Raw genomic sequence first — 19007 nt, forward strand, 5'->3', positions numbered from 1 at the left:
AGACCTAAATGATTGAATCCGTGTTTTCAAATACACTATCCAATTACAGTAAACAGACAGATTTGTGATCCAAGGAGCACCAACAGATTTGCAGATTCAGTCAGACTACATTACAAGCACTGACGTCTGTGCATTTATGTTGTGTACTAGTGTAGGTGACATAGTGTGTGTGTGTGTTTGAGTGTGTAGCAGAAGAGATTTTCCTCGAGTCTCATGTGACCATGTTTGGTAACACTCTCCAGGCCCAGTCTGTGACCCAGCCCTTGACCGGCGCACACGGTAGAGCTGGATTCTATCAGAGCCAAACAGTGGTTCAGATGCTTATTTCTCTCAAGCTCCTGTAGAACAGGCAGAAGAGGAGCAGTAGCTGGCACCCTCTCACACAGGTAACTATTATCTATCCTGTTGCCTAGTCACTATCCCTTTTCATTTTTTTTTTAAAGCAACCTTTATTTAACGAGGCAAGTCAGTTAAGAACAAATTCTTATTTACAATGACAGCCAAACCCGTACGATGCTGGGCCAATTGTGCACCGCCCTATGGGACTCCCAATCACGGACGGTTGTGATACAGCCTGGATTCTATCCAGGTTGTCTGCAGTGGCACCTCTAGTACTGAGATGCAGTGCCTTGGACCACTGCGCCACTCAGTAGCCCTACCTATAAGTACATATCTACTTAAATTCTCGGACCCCTGCACATCGACTGTACTGCTACCCCCTGTATACAGCCAAACTATCATTGCTCATTGTGTATTTATTTCTCGTGTTACTTTTATCCTGCATCGTTAGGAAGGGGCCGTAAGTTAGCGTTTCACTGTTAGTCTACACCTCGTTTCCGAAGCATGTGACAATTAAAATGTGATGGACTAGCTAGACTGGACTGAGCCAGACAAACCTTAGAAGGCTTAGAACTATCCAACACTGCTGTACGCATTCTGACTACGATGCATCCAACATGCAGTATTTTCATGAAATTGTCTCAGTTTGTGTGCACCAGTGTAAACAAAATACATGAAAGTCAATGGTGTTTGAATTGATACTCTGAAGCCAAAAAGCAATGATTGAGACAATTGCTTTTTCTGTCTTCAAATTTATTGAAGAGCAAAACTTTCAAGTAAGTCTCAACTTTCAGTGCTACAACAACATCATTAGTAGTGGTCATTGTAGACAATCTAAATCACATGGTGTTGAGACAGGGACCGTAAGGCCCGTGTATTGTTCTTTTCACATTAAAATATTCAGAAAATAAACAATAAATGTCATTGCATTAAAATAAGAAATAAAAAAAAACAACCAAAAACCCACTGGCAACATTTGATCTATGCTTTTTTTCCTCATTAGTTCATGTTCACTCGTTTCATCACCATCATGAATATTAGTTATTTTCTTGACTTAATTTGTTCCATCTCCGCACCTCCTTGTGACTGAAAGGATGCGACTGCTGCGGTCTACAGATCTGCTCCACAGGTGAAGCAGGACTACCCGAGAGAGTCCACAAAAAGCTGGGGCAAGAATTCATTGATTCAGTCAAAGGTTATTTTCTGGCTAATCCATGACATTTAGTATCAAATGGCTAAAAGTCTTGTGACGCTGCTAAGTTCAACCTTACACAAGAGATGAAATGCAGCTGAAATAAATGCAACGGTTCTACCAGTTCTTCCAGGAGCTACAACATGTCCTCATTTCTCACCAGGGCCTAAGACCCTCTGTACCTTCTCTTAATACACAATGTTAGCCTTTCAAAGGGATAGAAGGCCACACGGTTATTTCTTGCAGATACAAGTGCACTCGGGCATGATGTTACAGAAACCGCCGTGTCACTTCCTCATTTCCAAAAACGTTAACTATTTTAAAATCACCCAGGAGGTCTACATTGCAATTCAACACACCACAGACACACTGAAGTCAAGTGACAAACACTACACATCCAACTAATAGTTTGTACAAACATTGGACATTGTGCAGAAGTACAGCCTCTCTCACAGGCATCCGAAGCAGACTTAAATGCACACTACAGCCTACTGGTGAACCAGAAATCTCATCAGGCTGCACATGTACTCAGTTGTTTTCTTGACTGATGAATGATACAAACATGTTGCTCTATTCACAGCTTGACGTATTGGAGGAATGGGTGAAAAGAGTGAGCTGAATCTCACTAGCTTCTCAACAGCGCTGAAGTAGCTGAATAACTACACGACAATAATTACATTTCCAATCTCATCTTCATTCTGATCATAACCAGCAGCCTCTAGGCCACTTCCCACTCCTCCTAATGCCACTAGAACCACCACAACATTTATATCGGGGCCCGCTCCCATATTCAGAAGAAAAACAAGCAGGCCCTACAGAGGGGTCAACTTTGGAGAATACTGGTCTGGATTCATTATTGTGCAGGGTACAAAAATATATACATAACAGTATCCATAGAGAGAAGAGATTACAATAGCGAGAAAAAAGGAAAACAAACAGCAGTTTTACATTAAAATGTCATGCTAATCTCAACTGGACTGCAATAGATTTCCTGTTTGCGTAAAGGCACGACAATACAACCCTCCTCGGTGGTACATGGATGGGCTCAAAAGGTTATTGCTCCATCATGGGGAGCGTGCTTTCATTCCACAGTGAAAAGTCAAACATTTCAGACCCCCGTCCCAAACGATGTCAACGCTTTAGGGACAGGGAGGAGGACAGAAAACAAAACACTTAACATGCACTCAATACAGCTGGGTGAAACACATAAAATACACTGATTAAAATGAAGTGCAGAGGAACCCATAGATTAATGCAATTCATATTTATCCTGTTTAGTGATCCAAACTAGAGTATAAATCATCATAATCCAACGTTTCCTTAACAAGCTCTGTGATTTGAATCAATCAATTCAACTTGATTTGAAAGGAAGATTTCCAACTGAGTAATACAGTAGGATTTTACATGGCTACACATAGTACAACATTGCCAGCGTATGGCTGTTCTTGTCAGATAGGTCATTCATAATTGATCTTACATGAATATCTATAGAAACGATTGGGAACATCACATTTCCAGCATTCCTATGGCTGCCACTCTGTAGGCAGAACAGCACCTAAAACAGGAGAATGTTTCCCCCCCTAAAGGGACCCGCTCTTGTTCCAAATTCAGTTCTCAATAGAACACAGAAAATAGAGAAAAATGGAAGTTAAAATCCCCAGAGGTACCTTAGATAAACACAACACTTGTTCTAGTGTCTAACAGTAGTTACACTGCAGCGGCTGGGAAAATCTCCAGAGAAACAGAGAAAACGTCCTTTCCAGTCCACTGAACTAGAGATAATGGATGAGATCTTTCCAAAGGCTAAAACATCGTTACAGAAGGAGAAAAAACCTCATTGTGATTATTCTCATATGGAGGGACTGACAAGTCTTTATAAGGCAGGGGAGAGGTAGAACAGAAGCATCAAACTGGATGGATTTAACCGCTCCGCTGTGACAGAGGGTTATGATAGTGTAGTGAAGTTAAGACGCGTTGTCAATTCCTGGTTTTGATGTTGAGTAACAGGAGGAACAAATGGGATAACTGAGACCCAAACAGAGCACAGCCAGACCCTGGACGAGATGAGGCAAAAGCATCCAATAAAAAAACAATGATTCCGTAAAGTTGGCGGCAGTGGTAGGATCCAATCCCCACATCCCTGTCTCCATTTCCCCTGGATGTGCATCCAGGCTGTGGATGAGAAATCCAGTGGTGATTCAATCTGAACTGTTGCTGTTAGAAGGGGACCGGTCTGCTGGCGATGTAAGTGGTGTTCATAAAAAGGAGGCCATCAGCAAATGCAGTAAGAGGCATTGTGGTGTCTCGGTCTGTCAAACTAGCACACTAAGAGGTCCTTATTCTGAGGGCAAAGCAGGAGGCTCCCCTCTGGGTGGACGGGTCAGGGAACTGAAAAGGGTAAAGGATGATGGGCAAGGGAGTCTCTGACAGAGCCAGAGTACAGTTTTTTCTTTTATTGCTTTCTACCTGTCCATCACAGGCACTTCAGATGACTAAGTTTGGGTTGAAGTTGAAGGTGAACAAGAATGGGTGTACTTAACAGCTACTCTGTCATCTCCAACCAAACCCAGCCAGGGTACCACCATACCATTGATGAAACACTGAGGTACAGAAGCTAGTGTGGGACCAGTCTCATTCTGCGAGGCTGAATCGGATGAGGACCTGACCCCATTCGGCTGCATGATTTCCAGGTATGGAGATAATAGCAAGGCTGGAGCTAGCAGGGGCTATAAGAGCCCTTGAAGTCCTTCCTGTCTCCCTTCCACAGAGCCTGTCTATTCTCCCCCCCCCCCCAGCCAGTATCTCTTAGTCTGTGTGGTTATTCACATGGTTCTGCTTGAGCGGGGAGACCTCTTTGGCCTTCCTGCCACTGGCGCCCATCATGACCTTGTAGCAGCCGCGGGCGATCTTGTACATCCAGATGGTGTTGAGGATGTCCAGGGCGATACAGGATGTGATCCAGGCCACCTGAGCACCGATGCCCAAGCGCTCAAAGGCCTCCGTTCCGAAGGTGGCAAACACCCGGGCCCAGTAGGGAGGCATGACGAAGATGCGCACCATGAAGAAGACCACTGCCATGGCCATGCCGTTGGCCACAACCAAGCGGTCCGAGCGAGGGTACTTCAGCACCTCGTAGAACCACCTATACGTGGATGAGAACGGAATAATGTCAACACTGACAGAGGTAGGGGCTGATAAACAGGAGTATTCATTAATATAAGGTAAACGAGAGCTAGCTTACCTTTGGTTCACAAAAGGTGTGGATAACTCTGAAATTAGACGGAAGTTGGCGAAATAGGGAAGCACGCCACGAGACTGCAGAGAGCGTAAAGACGTATTACCACAAACAGACATGGGCAGAAATAAACTAAAAACAGACTAAATGTGCAACACATCTTTAAAAAGAAGACTTGAGTATTTCAATACCAAAACCCAAAGAGCCATCTAATATTAGCCACTGTGCTCATGGTTTTCCCCCAGACTCACCAAGACATATCCATATGCATAGAGCGCCGCCAAGTGGTGGCAGACAAAAAAGCTGTCCCCCATTGTGCTCCAGTTAGTGGCCAGAAGCACAAGGTCTACACAGAACAACAAGTGGGTAGTTAGCACACAGTTTATTATTTTCATCTAATGTCTACAGGGAAATGTGGATGGTTTATTATTATACAAAAGGGTAAACATGAGGAGAGAGAGAGAGAGAGAGAGAGAGAGAGACTCACCATAGAGCAAATAACCACATGTTATGGCCACATTAAGTTTCACTAGTCCAGGCTCCCCCCTGTACAGCAAAAACAAAACAAAGTGTTCTTTCAGAATAACAGTTGCCACATTACAGATTAATGCTAAAACTACTGTAAAACAGAAACAAAAGCTACTTACGATTTCACAGAAATCTAGTGAAGTCCACAAAACATTCTACATACTATATTAGTGAAGTCTACTGCAGGGGTCTCCAATGAGAGCTAATAAAACAATTAAAAAATGAAACTTCACCTACAATCTTTTCTCTAGCATTCAAATAGGCACATTCTTCTCATGGCCATGTCATGAGTCATAGTCTTGCTACTACTGAGATACCCGTGTCCAGGGAAGGTCCAGTTTAAACAGCACTGTGTTGACAAATGCGTTGTGCTCACACACAGAGAGTGCGTTTCCGTTTGCCTGCTGTACCCTTGTGTGATTGTGTGCTCATGGACAAATACGTGTCAGGATGTGTGTACATGTGAGCAGTAGCCTGCATTCATTCATACTGTAAGAATGAGTACCACTGTTCTCGACTGTAGGAGTGGTTTGTACGACTCAGTTGTTCGGACAAGGTTTTGGCAACGCCATGGTTATCAGATCACTGTATCACATGGGCCACATTTACTGCCTAGGCCTGTGAGTGGACTGTAGCACAAGAGGCTCTTGACAAGAGCATCTGCTAAGTGACTGTGGTCATAATGTGTGTCCGTCTCAGTAAAGTGACACTGGATCTGATTTTGTCCTCTCTCCATCACAGGTATCCTGTTGCTGAGGGCGGGGTCATGGCTCTCTGTGACAGCACACCACGACGTGCTCTCTGGATCAAAGGGCGCCGCCACGTGACACCGCCCTCCTTCACCTCTACCGACCTTCACCCCAACATACCCGTTCAGGGTATGTCTGAGTGCAACATCCGCTCTGAACCCCACTTAAGTAGCCAAAATCAATGTCATATGCAGCCAATCGTTTCTCCACTTCCTCATGTTTACTGTACATCCTGGAGCCCACCCATAAGCCTAATAATCTATTTACCCATATAGAGAATCAAAGACATTCGTAGATAAACTTGTGTATCTGTTAAAGCTAAGAAATGAACTTAGATAGATCAACAGGAGGGGTCAGGATGAGATCGGTTCAAAGGTTCTCAGATTCCATGACTGATCCAGGTATGGCAGGGCAGCAGGTAGCCTAGCGGTTAGAGGCGAGCCAGCAACCGGACGGTTGCCAGTTTGAATCTCGGGTCTGCCGAGAAATATCTGTCGGGAAGTGAGCTGGCAACCGGAGGGTTGCTGGTATCAAATCCTAGATTCCATTGTCTGCCGTTGTGTCCGTGAGCGAGGCACTTAACCCCCCAGCAACAGCTCCCCGGGCGCCCAGTGTGGTAGTCCTCTGCACCTCTCCAAAACCTCTATATTTATGTGTATGTATGAGTCTTTTGGAAGTGTTGGGCTAAAAAGCAGAAGTCACAGTTCAGTTGGACCTTGTGTGTATTTGACCAATAAAGGGATCTTAATGTTACAGTAAACCACACCTGGGGTTAGTTACATCACTGAACTCTGATCAACCAACTGAGCACTATTGTTTTAAACCAATTGAGTCTGTATTCTGCTCACATCGCACTTTTAAAGCTCAGATAAACCAATCAGGCGATGTGAGGTAGGCGGATTTGGAAAGCGATTTGGATTGATTGGATTACGATGACAAAACCCAGGTAGCCAGAGTGACGTTGCGAGAAGCTGAATCTGTCACAATGCAGGTTTTGTGGGCGGTTTGTTCTGTGAAGCCCAGCACAATGCCAGTCTGTGGCATGTCTAAATGATGCTGTAATGCAATCAGATTGTCTGAGGATTTAATACTTACGCCATTCAGTGTTGCAATAAGAGGAACTAGCTACTGCGCTAGCAAAATAACATGGCTACCAGTCTAAATAGAGGAAAAGTAAGAGACTAAAAGAGATGGGCAGGAAAGCAAATACATAAGAGACAAAAGGACAGTGCCAATACTACACAGACAAAGACCAAAACAAAGGAAAAAAACAAGACAACATGGCTTGGGCTGGGAGGGTACAACAATTACACCCCTATTAAACAAACCCTATGAGAGTAAAGGAACAACAAAGAAAGAAGGAAAAAGAGTAGTCTAAATGTGAGACATTTGGACACAGAGCAGATGAAGGGGGTGGCAGGACTCCTCCCCATTGGCCCTTCACAACCCCCTTTCTCCTCCATCAGCGACAGACAGACAATGAGAGCGAGGGAAGTGCTGTATTGATCAGACAGCCAGAGACTCAGGGTGCTGCTGGGGGTGGGGGGGGGGGAAGTCAGGGGAGACCGTCACCAGAAGGGGGGGGGGCTGCTGTTTGCTATGAAAAGGAGCCTTGTTGGCAGGACTCTGGTCTGTCTAATCAGAACAAGAGAGGAAGAGAAACAGAAGGAGAGAAACAAGAGTAGAAGACAGAGAAATAGGAGAGAGAAGACAGAAACAGAAGGGAGAGGGAGGGAGGGATAGGGGGAAATTACCATTCCTCTTTCAGGATACAATGATGTAATCACACAGTCAGCAGTAGGAGAGAGAACATAGAAAAGACAATGAAAGGACAAATCCACTGAATCTACACCTCTGGAGACTCCACTGAGATTTCTCTCTGACAGTGGGGAATGGCAGCATCATCCTTCCCACCCTCTTGGGGTAGGCTAGTAGCCATGGCTGCTAGAGTGACAGAAAGCAGACAGTAATGAAGTTCATCTTACCAGACGGGGTCTGCGTTGACAGCGTCATCAAACCACAGGATGTAGAGACAGAAGAGGCCCACGATCAGGGCATGGACAGTGGACACCAATCTGGGCAAGCACACAGAAACAGAGACAGTCAGCGCCATGGCAGAGAATGATGCAAGACTAGCACCACGGCAGCAGTAATACTAATAAACAGTTCAAGTAACATAACAATAACATCCTTTATAGCACTTAGAACACAATGAAGAAACCTCATTGGGGCCGTGTGGAACCTTGGCAATGGAACTAACTTGAAGGAGAATCGTGTGTGTAAAACTACTCAGGTTTCGTTGACCTCTGGGACTCTTTATCTGGGCTAGTGAAGAGAACTCCAGTGCTACCATGCCTCTTATCTCCCCTCATCCGCACACATAGTCCCCAGACCCTGAGCACACCAGCAGTCACACTGGCCTAACAATGCTGGCTCCACAAACCAGCCACTGTACAATGAACATTGTTATTTTTAGTGTCACCATTATAACATGACTATCTGAGAGCATATAACTGCCATGACCAAGGAGGAGAGTGGAATTTGAGGCAGTCTCTTATGAAGCAAAAGGGGCAAGTGAATTTGCTCTCCATCTAGCCCCACCCTCCCTCTTGCCCCTCCCTCCCTCTAGCTAGTGAGGTGTTCCTTAGCCTATGCCTCAGGGTTACACCTCTGATGTGCATCTTTCTGTAGATATTCTCTGTGTCCCTTTACAAGCAAAGCTTGAATAAATAACACACTGACACACTGGGAGCCGTTATGCAATGAAGGGTAACTTTGAATCAAACTTCAACCACTATCAGTGCGTCACCTTTGGCTTGTTATGCCATGGTACACACATCCTGTAGCAGTGTTTAGTGTGCATGACCCCGGTATGAACTGAGGCCCAGGACTGCCGCGCAGCTCCCCCCCCCAGGACTGCCGCGCAGCTCCCCCCCCCCAGGACTGCCGCGCAGCTCCCCCCCCCCCAGGACTGCCGCGCAGCTCCCCCCCCCCCAGGACTGCCGCGCAGCTCCCCCCCCCCAGGACTGCCGCGCAGCTCCCCCCCCAGGACTGCCGCGCAGCTCCCCCCCCAGGACTGCCGCGCAGCTCCCCCCCCAGGACTGCCGCGCAGCCCCCCCCCCCCAGGACTGCCGCGCAGCTCCCCCCCCAGGACTGCCGCGCAGCTCCCCCCCCCCAGGAATGCCGTGCAGAAGAAATATCAGCCCACAGGGGGAAGCACGAGACTGAACTTTTCTCAACTTTCTAGAGCAGTGGTCACCAACAGGTGAATTGCGATCCACTGGTCGATCTCCAAGGCATTCCTAGTCGACTGACAAACCTTTCTGTAAAAAACTAAAATAAAGCCTTGTGTTCCCATTTTATTTGTCTCGGGCTGTTGGTGGTAGGTGCACCCGATTCAGCTGCCTGTGTGCCAAGTAGGTGAACTGTTGTCATTTTGAACCATTTCATGTGGCTGAAAGTACAAACTGCCTTCCCGGCGGGGCCGGAGAGCAAATTAAGTGCACTATAGGCCTATCACTAGCCAATCGGATGGCTCAGATTACTGTGTTGGCAGTAATGTAGCAGGCATAAAAGAAAGCTAGAGCAAAATTGATACTGTGAGATTTCAAAATGTTTAAAACCCATGACTAGAGAAACTGTCAACAAATATGTCAAAGAACTGCTGTTTTATGAGTGAGATCACATTAAAGTTCTTAGCACTGTCAACACTTTGCATTCAACACTTTTATAAGCCATAAAACACATGTTCTTCCTATTTCCACTCAGCGCTACAACAAGCACTGCAGCAGTAATGAATGAGTAGGAACATGTATCTACAGGCTTGCATTGTTGTTATTTTTAGCAGCTTGGGTCTTTTTAATATTTCACTTTCTCTGTTCAAAGGAGTAACAACATGAATTTGTGCATGAGCCAGAAATAACAGTGTGACTCGAGATGCCATCAGCTGGAAGACGGTGTCCCTTTTTGGTCAGTGTCAGTGGAGGAAAGGGAGAGCGGAGGGATGTTGAGAGGTGGACCCTCAGTCTGCTGTTCTCTCCCTCCACTGAGACTAACCATTAGATGTGGGCACCATCAGCCCAGTAAAATAAAAGACAAATTATTTAAATGTATGCTCACGCAGCTGTGCCTCACAAGTAATGCAACAATGGATCTATTACCGGTCTGATCATATAGCCTTCCTCAAATTTTGAAATACAGTGCATTGCGAAAGTATTCGGCCCCCTTGAACTTTGCGACCTTTTGCTACATTTCAGGCTTCAAACATAAAGATATAAAACTATTTTTTTGTGAAGAATCAACAACAATCATGAAGTGAAATGACATTTATTGGATATTTCAAACTTTTTTAACAAATCAAAAACTGAAAAATTGGGCGTGCAAAATTATTCAGCCCCCTTAAGTTAATACTTTGTAGCGCCACCTTTTGCTGCGATTACAGCTGTAAGTCACTTGGGGTATGTCTCTATCAGTTTTGCACATCGAGAGACTGAAATGTTTTCCCATTCCTCCTTGCAAAACAGCTCGAGCTCAGTGAGGTTGGATGGAGAGCATTTGTGAACAGCAGTTTTCAGTTCTTTCCACATATTCGATTGGATTCAGGTCTGGACTTTGACTTGGCCATTCTAACGCCTGGATATGTTTATTTTTGAACCATTCCATTGTAGATTTTGCTTTAAATGTTTTGGATCATTGTCTTGTTGGAAGACAAATCTCCGTCCCAGTCTCAGGTCTTTTGCAGACTCCATCAGGTTCTCTTCCAGAATGGTCCTGTATTTGGCTCCATCCATCTTCCCATCAATTGTAACCATCTTCCCTGTCCCTGCTGAAGAAAAGCAGGCCCAAACCATGATGCTGCCACCACCATGTTTGATAATGGGGATGGTGTGTTCAGGGTGATGAGCTGTGTTGCTTTTACGCCAAACATAGCGTTTTGCATTGTTGCCAAAAAGTTCAATTTTGGTTTCATCTGACCAGAGCACCTTCTTCCACATGTTTGGTGTGTCTCCCAGGTGGCTTGTGGCAAACTTTAAACAACACTTTTTATGGATATCTTTAAGAAATGGCTTTCTTCTTGCCACTCTTCCATAAAGGCCAGATTTGTGCAATATACGACTGATTGTTGTCCTATGGACAGAGTCTCCCACCTCAGCTGTAGATCTCTGCAGTTCATCCAGAGTGATCATGGGCCTCTTGGCTGCATCTCTGATCAGTCTTCTCCTTGTATAAGCTGAAAGTTTAGAGGGACGGCCAGGTCTTGGTAGATTTGCAGTGGTCCGATTCTCCTTCCATTTCAATATTATCGCTTGCACAGTGCTCCTTGGGATATTTAAAGCTTGGGAAATCTTTTTGTATCCAAATCCGGCTTTAAACTTCTTCACAACAGTATCTCGGACCTGCCTGGTGTGTTCCTTGTTCTTCATGATGCTCTCTGCGCTTTTAACGGACCTCTGAGACTATCACAGTGCAGGTGCATTTATACGGAGACTTGATTACACACAGGTGGATTGTATTTATCATCATTAGTCATTTAGGTCAACATTGGATCATTCAGAGATCCTCACTGAACTTCTGGAGAGAGTTTGCTGCACTGAAAGTAAAGGGGCTGAATAATTTTGCACGCCCAAATTTTCAGTTTTTGATTTGTTAAAAAAGTTTGAAATATCCAATAAATGTCGTTCCACTTCATGATTGTGTCCCACTTGTTGTTGATTCTTCACAAAAAAATACAGTTTTATATCTTTATGTTTGAAGCCTGAAATGTGGCAAAAGGTCGAAGTTCAAGGGGGCCGAATACTTTCGCAAGGCACTGATATATATATATATTTTTTTTTAAATGGCCCAAACGACAACGCATGGGCAATTCAAGCAAAGCCAATATGAGGTGATAATGTATTGTGCCTATAGCTTACTGCACAAACCTCAGTGCTACAGTACTGTTTTTAATTCGTCAATGTAGCAAGTTTGTTTTGTAATGTTTAAAAAAAAAATTAAAACAAATTAAATGTTTTAAATGGCTTGCATTTTGACTCAGAATGTGATCTTGACTCGGAAAATGTTGGTGACCACTGTTCTAGTTTTCCCTGTTAACATGATCAAAGTTTCCCTTTACTGTGCAATTGTGATCAAATCAACATTAGCCACTGTCAATGCAACATACCAAAACAAACTATGCAAGAGATTTTGTTGTAGACAGAACACATCGGAGTAGGATTTTATTACATTGACACGCACTACTCAGCCCGTACTCTACAAATACCAGTGCGGCATAAACAATCAGAGCTGCTGTAGGCCTATATGCAAATAGACCATTGCCATGTATTTACTTTGAACTGGACTGTGTTTACAGCATGAGGGTTCGTGAGTAGATGCGCTTGTTTTGAGATCAAAGTGAGAGCTGCATGTAGCCACGTGTGCACATTTTGTTAATATCCTTTGCCAGTTAATAAGTTATTAGCCTAGTTATAGAGAATTTATAGTCAGTAATGGGGGAGTGATTGCTTCCTGTAAGAGCACATAACGTGTACATTTCTAGACATCTTTGAAAAGCGAGTCAGATAAAGAGCTTTTTTTGTCTTAAAGGGACAGTGTTGTATTTTGAGACAGGCTTGAATGAGTTAATTAGCCAATAGACAGAGGGTAGCATAATTTGTCTGTCATAATGATATAGAAAAGCATTTTATTTTGTAAAATGGTTTCTTGCGTCAAACACCACAACATTTTCAGTAATCTCCTTGTCCAAAGGACAAGTGGATTAACAGGTTAATGTCAAGCCCTGCAAGTTTTTTTTCAAAAGTCTCATGGAATGTGGGCTTTTGATGGTGTCCACTCGGGTAGTTCTACATTACAATCAAATAGCCCAGTAGACTACTTGGCCATTGTTAAAACTTTAACTTAAAGTGGGTACAGCCTCAGAGTTCATAGAAACAAGCTGGAGGTTGCACAGAATTTTCACAATGTTTAAGTTACCACTCAGTAGACCTGAAATTTGCTCAGTGCCAACATTTTTTTGAGGGAACAGTGGTAATAGTGAGTACAGCCCACCAGCTCAAGACAAACTGATACCAGAGAAGAGATACCATTCAGTACATGGAGTAACTCATTCCAAACACCAATTGGCAACTTTTGAACTTAACCCCAAACTAATTACACATTTCTGGTCTTTGAATTCAAAGCCCAGCCGCTGACGTGTACTATGGAAAGTTGAGAAGATGACCCATGACAACCTAAATGACAATATTGTAAATAGATAATTAAGATTTGTCTGATTAGAGCTGAAGTATCGGCACAATAAAACTATTTGAATGCAAAGCCAGTACAAGAGCAATGTAGAGAATAAATATCTACATAATCATTAACTTGTTAGCCTACCTTTCAACTAGTTATCATTTCTGACCTCAGATCAGTGTGCCTTGGTTAATGTCTGATAGAGGTGTGTTACAGCAGAGTCGGTACAGTACTAGTCTATAATGTGAAACCTGTTAAGAGGCCTGTTGGAAGGGTATTGTACCTGGAGTTCCACTCGGTGAGCTTGGTGGAGGGCAGGCGGCCGTAGCCAGGGGTGAAGGTTGAGGAGAACAGCGGGCTGGCCACGGAGAAGAGCAGCTGAAACCCCACGAAGCTGCCAGCCACCACGGTCAACTCTCTCGTCTCCATCACTCACCTACAATATACCACACCAGGAGAGAGACGGGGTGAGAGGCATGTACTGTTACTGTACAGAAGACCATACCCCTAGACTGGCAGGGGGGAATGTAGAGGGGGGCCGGAAGGAATAACAGAAGAAGTGGAGGATGGAAGGGAGGAAAACAGGGTGGCAAAGGAGGGACAGGAGGGCAAGGGAGAGAGCCATTGAAAAGGAGATGTGGTAAAAGAGCAGAAACGAAAGAAAATAAATCATTCATTATTGGACAAATATTTTGCGTGGGGATTAAATGTGCAATTGTGGCTAACAATTGAAAGAAAAGAGAATTGTAAAGATGGAGCTAGAGGTTCCTGTTGGTGAACGCACGCTATTGAGAGGAGGAAGAACATTTGTGATGAGAGATGCAAAAACACAAGTAGAAAGACTGACTAAGTCTAGAAACTAGCAGTGTATGTGCATCTGTGTGTAGGGGTCATTGCCCTGCAGTGTCCAGCATTGGAGACTAGTTGAGTAGCCTGAGGACAGGCATGGATCAACTGCAGCACTATTACATCGTATCAACAGGGCTTGGAGTCCATGCTCCCTGTTTACACTGTACTAAGAAACAGCCACTCACTCCCTTGACCTCGTTTTCCCAGAAGAGGGATTATGTTTCATGAAGAATTGGATTTTCAGTTAACTCAAAAGGTCCTCAGAGCTACTGGCTCTAACTGAGGTCCATGACTGGTCATGTGTCCTCACCTCGACCCTCAGAGTACTCAAGGAACTACAATACTAACATTCCAAAAAAACTGCATCTGGGACCATTAAATCCACAAGAATCTGAAATCCAGAGAAATTGGCTACTTGGATGAAGCAACAACAATAGTCTCTAAGGTTCTAACTGCTTATCCTAGTACAAACAATGTGTTGCCGATTACAATTGGGTAAGGCAACTGATTCAATGACTAGTCACCAACAGGGAGATTCTGGTGATACTGGAAAGTTTATAATTTCTCCAATATCACTAGACCTAAGCCCAATAGGCTTTAACCTCTGCCCCAACTGGCACTTTAAACTTGTACAGTAGGTTATAATACTCAAAATCCAATGTCATGATACCATGTCATGACTACAAACGGTTCTCTCCCTATAGGCTTACATCCCTCAACTCTGGACCTCGAAGACAGTTCCACTGCATTTTTTCATTGTTCCCTTCTAGTCAGGGACTAATTTAGACCTGTTACACCAGGTGTGTACAATTAATTATCAGGTAGCACAGAAAACCAGCAAAATAGGACTGGACCCACAGAGCGACAGCCAGACAATAGGGAACACCCCATGTTCACTCAGGGTCTATAGTGTCAAAATCAACACACGTTTCTAGTACAAAGGAGCATTGGTACAGTACAGCCTAATGCCACTTCAGTCTGATACAAACACATGTACTGTTTAACATAGGCTACTACAAACCACAGTCATGTGCTCTGAGCAAAATAATTGTTCAATCTCCAGATCTATGGATGTGAGGACAGGCCATAGATAGGACAAGCTGATCAACACCATCACAGGAAACCCGTAGTTTAGCTAATGCAGTGGCCCATATAATAACCCCAGCTCTCCCTGGAATAGGCCTAACTCTGTAAGCAATCAGGAATTTGTAGTATTATCCAGATAGAATTGACCAATAAAATAGCAGTGTTTGAGAGAAGCCTCATTGTTCCAGAGCATGCTGATCATATGCTGCATGTGCTTCAATTATTCATTAGCATTCTTCACATGGCAAGCTGGTTCCGACTGCCTAGGAGGGCAAAGGCGCACATACCCGACAACCATCCACTTTTGACCTTGTTCTCCTGCACTATATGCTGTAGTCAGCAAACTATGACCCTTTGGTATATCGACCAACACAAATAGCGGTTCCCATGTTCCAGTGGAAATATACAACGCCCTCTCTCTCTCATGCAATGCCATTGAGGTTTTTATAAGACAGGATGTGCAAAAATACAATGAATGTAATATTATTTTAGTCTAAATGCAGCTCACATGACTATAAAATTACGACTGGCATTCTAGACCAACTGACAAGTGACGAGATTTCCGTACACTTTAATAACGCAAATCTTGAGATGCAGACAAAAAAAATCATCCCCAACAATGGTGCTACTGAGTACAATTACTTGCCCTGGCCTAGAGTTTAAAATAATGAGGATATTAAATCATAACTGGTAAATGGACAGCTTCTCCCGTCTGGTGTAGTGCTCTTTCTTGCAGATGCAGATAGCTACATCATTATGCATAACTTGTCAGCACAGTCCCTTATTCTCTGCCGCGAGTGACCCAGCAAACGTGTGCACGACAAGAAACGTGTACAATCCTTCGATTTTCGGCAACATTGTCGCCAGTAGCACACTTTCCAGTTTAGCCACAAGTAGACTAACCAAGCTAGCTACACGAATTATGAGAGCACAGCTACTGACTAGAAAGCAGTGCTATATTGCCGCAACCAGGGTCGTATTCATTGGTCGTATTGCGGTCACTAGCTAAATGTTTAATACATACCAATTGCAGTGCATTAGCTCAATGTATCGCTGTGTTGTGAACAAAATAATAAGTGAAAGGCTAGCTAGATAAATAACTACCTGATATCAGTCGCATAGGTCTGAATAAGTTGGTATAGCTTCTGTTCAGCTGCCGTCTTCTTTCACTTTCTTAGGTAGCTAACTTAGCAAGTCAGCTAGCTAGCAATAGCCCACTAGCTAGCTCTCTAGTGTAAGTCCTCGTGAAAAAGGCTATACGACGAAAGCAGCGGCATTCATGCATAACTATTACAGTAGCTAGATAATTGCGGATTCCAGGCTAATTTCCTTGCCACCATGCGTTTCAAGTTTTGCCTAAAATATAAAGTTGTAGACGTTTTGTTATGCAATTGACAGCTAGCACTAACCTGTGACGCGTACACGAAGATACCACCCACCCTCTAGCTCACACCCCTTGGTTTGGCCACACCCACAATAAACAAAGGCCACATTCATTACAGCGTTATATTCTTCAATGACAAAGACAGGGAACAGCTGATACCACTACCAATAACATGCAAAGGCTTAGTTAGCATCGTTGCTATGACGAAACCTGCATGTGTATGATGTCCACAACTAAAACACGAAGAACTGCAGGCAGCTTGACAAGCTATTGAATATACCGCAAATAGTTAGGTCATATTTTTACACTTGACATAGGCCAATTAAATCAAAACCTACATTTTTTATATTAACACATTTCCATGTGTATTTTACTTATTATAATTGGAAACTGAAAGGGTTTACAGACAGAGATATTATGAATCCAATGTATTTTGAAAGGAGTGGTTATTTCTGTCATTGTATGGCTCTGTGCTGTCACTTACTGAGTCATCCTCCTGAGTCAAGGTTGTCTGTCTGGTTTCCCCAGCACAGGAGGCTGCTAAGGGGAGGACAGCTCATAATAATGCCAGGAATGGCGCAAATGGAATGGCATCAAACACCTGGAAACCATGTGATTGATGTATTTGATATTCCAATCATTCCTCTCCAGCCATTACCGTGAGCTCCTCCTCCCCAATTAAGGTGCCACCAACATCCTGTGTTCCTTACACTTCCCATGTTGACACGTAGGTATTTGGCATTGATTGTAGGCTAGATTAGAGCCTTCTTGTAAATAGAAGGCCCTGGGCTAGAGATCCAGTGACAAAGAGTGAAGTGCTGAAAGAGTGGATGGAGACAGATGACACCGGTGAAAGTAATCCTATCGTTAACAATCAAGGGCTTCAAAGATTAACCAAACATGAACTGCTAATCAGAGCAGATTAAACACCACTCAGTCTTCCAAACAATCACGTCCTTGGGAGACATAATGCAATCACATGCAATGGAAATATGAAATGAAAACTACTTCAGGATTGTAAAAACAGTTATATAATTTTTATAAATATGTTGTTATTTAACACTTTATTGGTCGTGAAATATTGCACACAGTAGCACGTGTTTTATTGACGTTCAGTTTAAAATTGAAGGGAAATACTGTTTCCCTTCCTGAGGTTTCATGGTCATGAGTGCAGGCTACATTCAAAACTTGCCCTACAAAAACTGTGTGAGGGCAGTGCTTTGCCATGCCCACTGTTATCGGTATGCCTAGAGAAAGATAAAGTAAATCCTTATTTAGCCACTTATTCCATAAAGGCTGCTTTTAGCTAAATGAGGAAAACAGTATGCTATACAGTCCATTATGGTACAGTAGAGTGGTAAAGTACATTGCTTATTCCATAACGTTTGCTTTCTGCTAAACTATGTGAATTCCTCAGATTGCAGCATTGACCTTTGGTCATACCACAGATGTCTGTCTCTACCGGGCATGTGTTTTTATAATTATATTTAAAATGCAGAATGCCTGCTCTGTGCACATAGCCTGTAGAATAACTGGCAGATAATTGACACCAAAGTGCTGCCTGGTTGTCATACCATGTTTATATCATCACTAAGCAGTAGTATTAACAGGTCAATTCTTATCAGTTGTGACTAGATAGGCTACAGTTGTGGACGTAAGTCACTTTTCGTAACAGGTTAGGATAGTATTTTAGCTAACCCTAACCCTTTTCATAACCTTCATCTAATTATCCTAACCTTCTAAGTTATCTTAACCTGCAGCTTAAATTCTACTAACCTGCTGCAAAAAAAGTAATTTTCATCCATAGCTGTATATCATCTAGTCAAAACCATTCTAATCACTTTCTTCTGGTGCATGATTGGAGGTTGCTGTGTTTACCACAATCAAGGCTGTCAAACAAATGTAATTTCTAACAAAATCATACTAAATTGCCAGTAACACATTCTTTACACACATTGTCACTCTTATTTTTGCAACATATATTTCTTTAACGTAATTCAATCCATTAGATCATGATAATGACATGTGTATGAGAGTAGCTATTTTAAGGAAGCTATTCTAGGCTCATGCTAGCCAAATTCTCCAGTGAATGTGTCACCTTACTGCTGTGCCAATTGTGGGTGTCCTCCTCAGTAATGATAAGCAATGAATCTTAAGCACTACTAGCTGGAGGGCAGAGTAGATTTCAAGATACTATCTGAATCTTTGTGCGTGTGCCAACAGGAACAGTGAACCACTGTCAAGTTCAGGGGAAGAATAGGGAAAAGAGAGTGGATTGTGTGATGTCACTGGCAAAGAGGATGGAGGTAGTTGTAGTTGTCATCCAGCCCAGGAGAAGGTCGTCGATCGGCAGGCTGAGGAGAACATTTTTTCAGAGGAAAAAGAAGAAAGGAGATGAGAGTCAAAAATAAGACAGAA

At 43.4% G+C, this 19007-nt stretch overlaps 1 protein-coding gene across 3 annotated transcripts; it reads right to left on the bottom strand.

Annotated features, from left to right (window-relative positions):
* Positions 1 to 1054: 1054 nt before the first annotated feature.
* LOC110538302 (TLC domain-containing protein 4-B) lies at positions 1055 to 17093 on the bottom strand. Of its 3 annotated transcripts, none has more exons than XM_021625032.2 (7): positions 17074 to 17093; positions 13554 to 13706; positions 8029 to 8118; positions 5254 to 5312; positions 5018 to 5112; positions 4773 to 4846; positions 1055 to 4673 (listed from the first exon to the last, which is right to left on the bottom strand). In XM_021625032.2, the coding sequence occupies exons 2-7, from the start codon at positions 13697 to 13699 to the stop codon at positions 4337 to 4339; spliced, it is 801 nt and encodes a 266-aa protein (XP_021480707.1). In that variant the 5' UTR covers positions 13700 to 13706; positions 17074 to 17093; the 3' UTR covers positions 1055 to 4336. The 3 variants fall into 3 exon arrangements, with proteins under 3 accessions (XP_021480707.1, XP_021480708.1, XP_021480706.1); XM_021625033.2 differs by lacking the exon at positions 17074 to 17093 and adding an exon at positions 16615 to 16675; XM_021625031.2 differs by lacking the exon at positions 17074 to 17093 and adding an exon at positions 16310 to 16652.
* Between the last annotated feature and the right edge of the window lie 1914 nt (positions 17094 to 19007).

This window comes from Oncorhynchus mykiss, chromosome 12 (genome assembly GCF_013265735.2).
Source record: "Oncorhynchus mykiss isolate Arlee chromosome 12, USDA_OmykA_1.1, whole genome shotgun sequence".
Taxonomy (NCBI): domain Eukaryota; kingdom Metazoa; phylum Chordata; class Actinopteri; order Salmoniformes; family Salmonidae; genus Oncorhynchus; species Oncorhynchus mykiss.

Bases quoted from the DNA above. Each gene is read 5' to 3' on its own strand.
- LOC110538302 (XM_021625032.2), bottom strand. From the start codon at position 13,699: ATGGAGACGAGAGAGTTGACCGTGGTGGCTGGCAGCTTCGTGGGGTTT. The intron at 8,119-13,553 runs GTACAATACCCT...GTGCTTGCCCAG, and splicing joins CTCACCGAGTGGAACTCCAG to ATTGGTGTCCACTGTCCATG. The intron at 5,113-5,253 runs GTGAGTCTCTCT...TGTTCTGTGTAG, and splicing joins ATGTGGTTATTTGCTCTATG to ACCTTGTGCTTCTGGCCACT.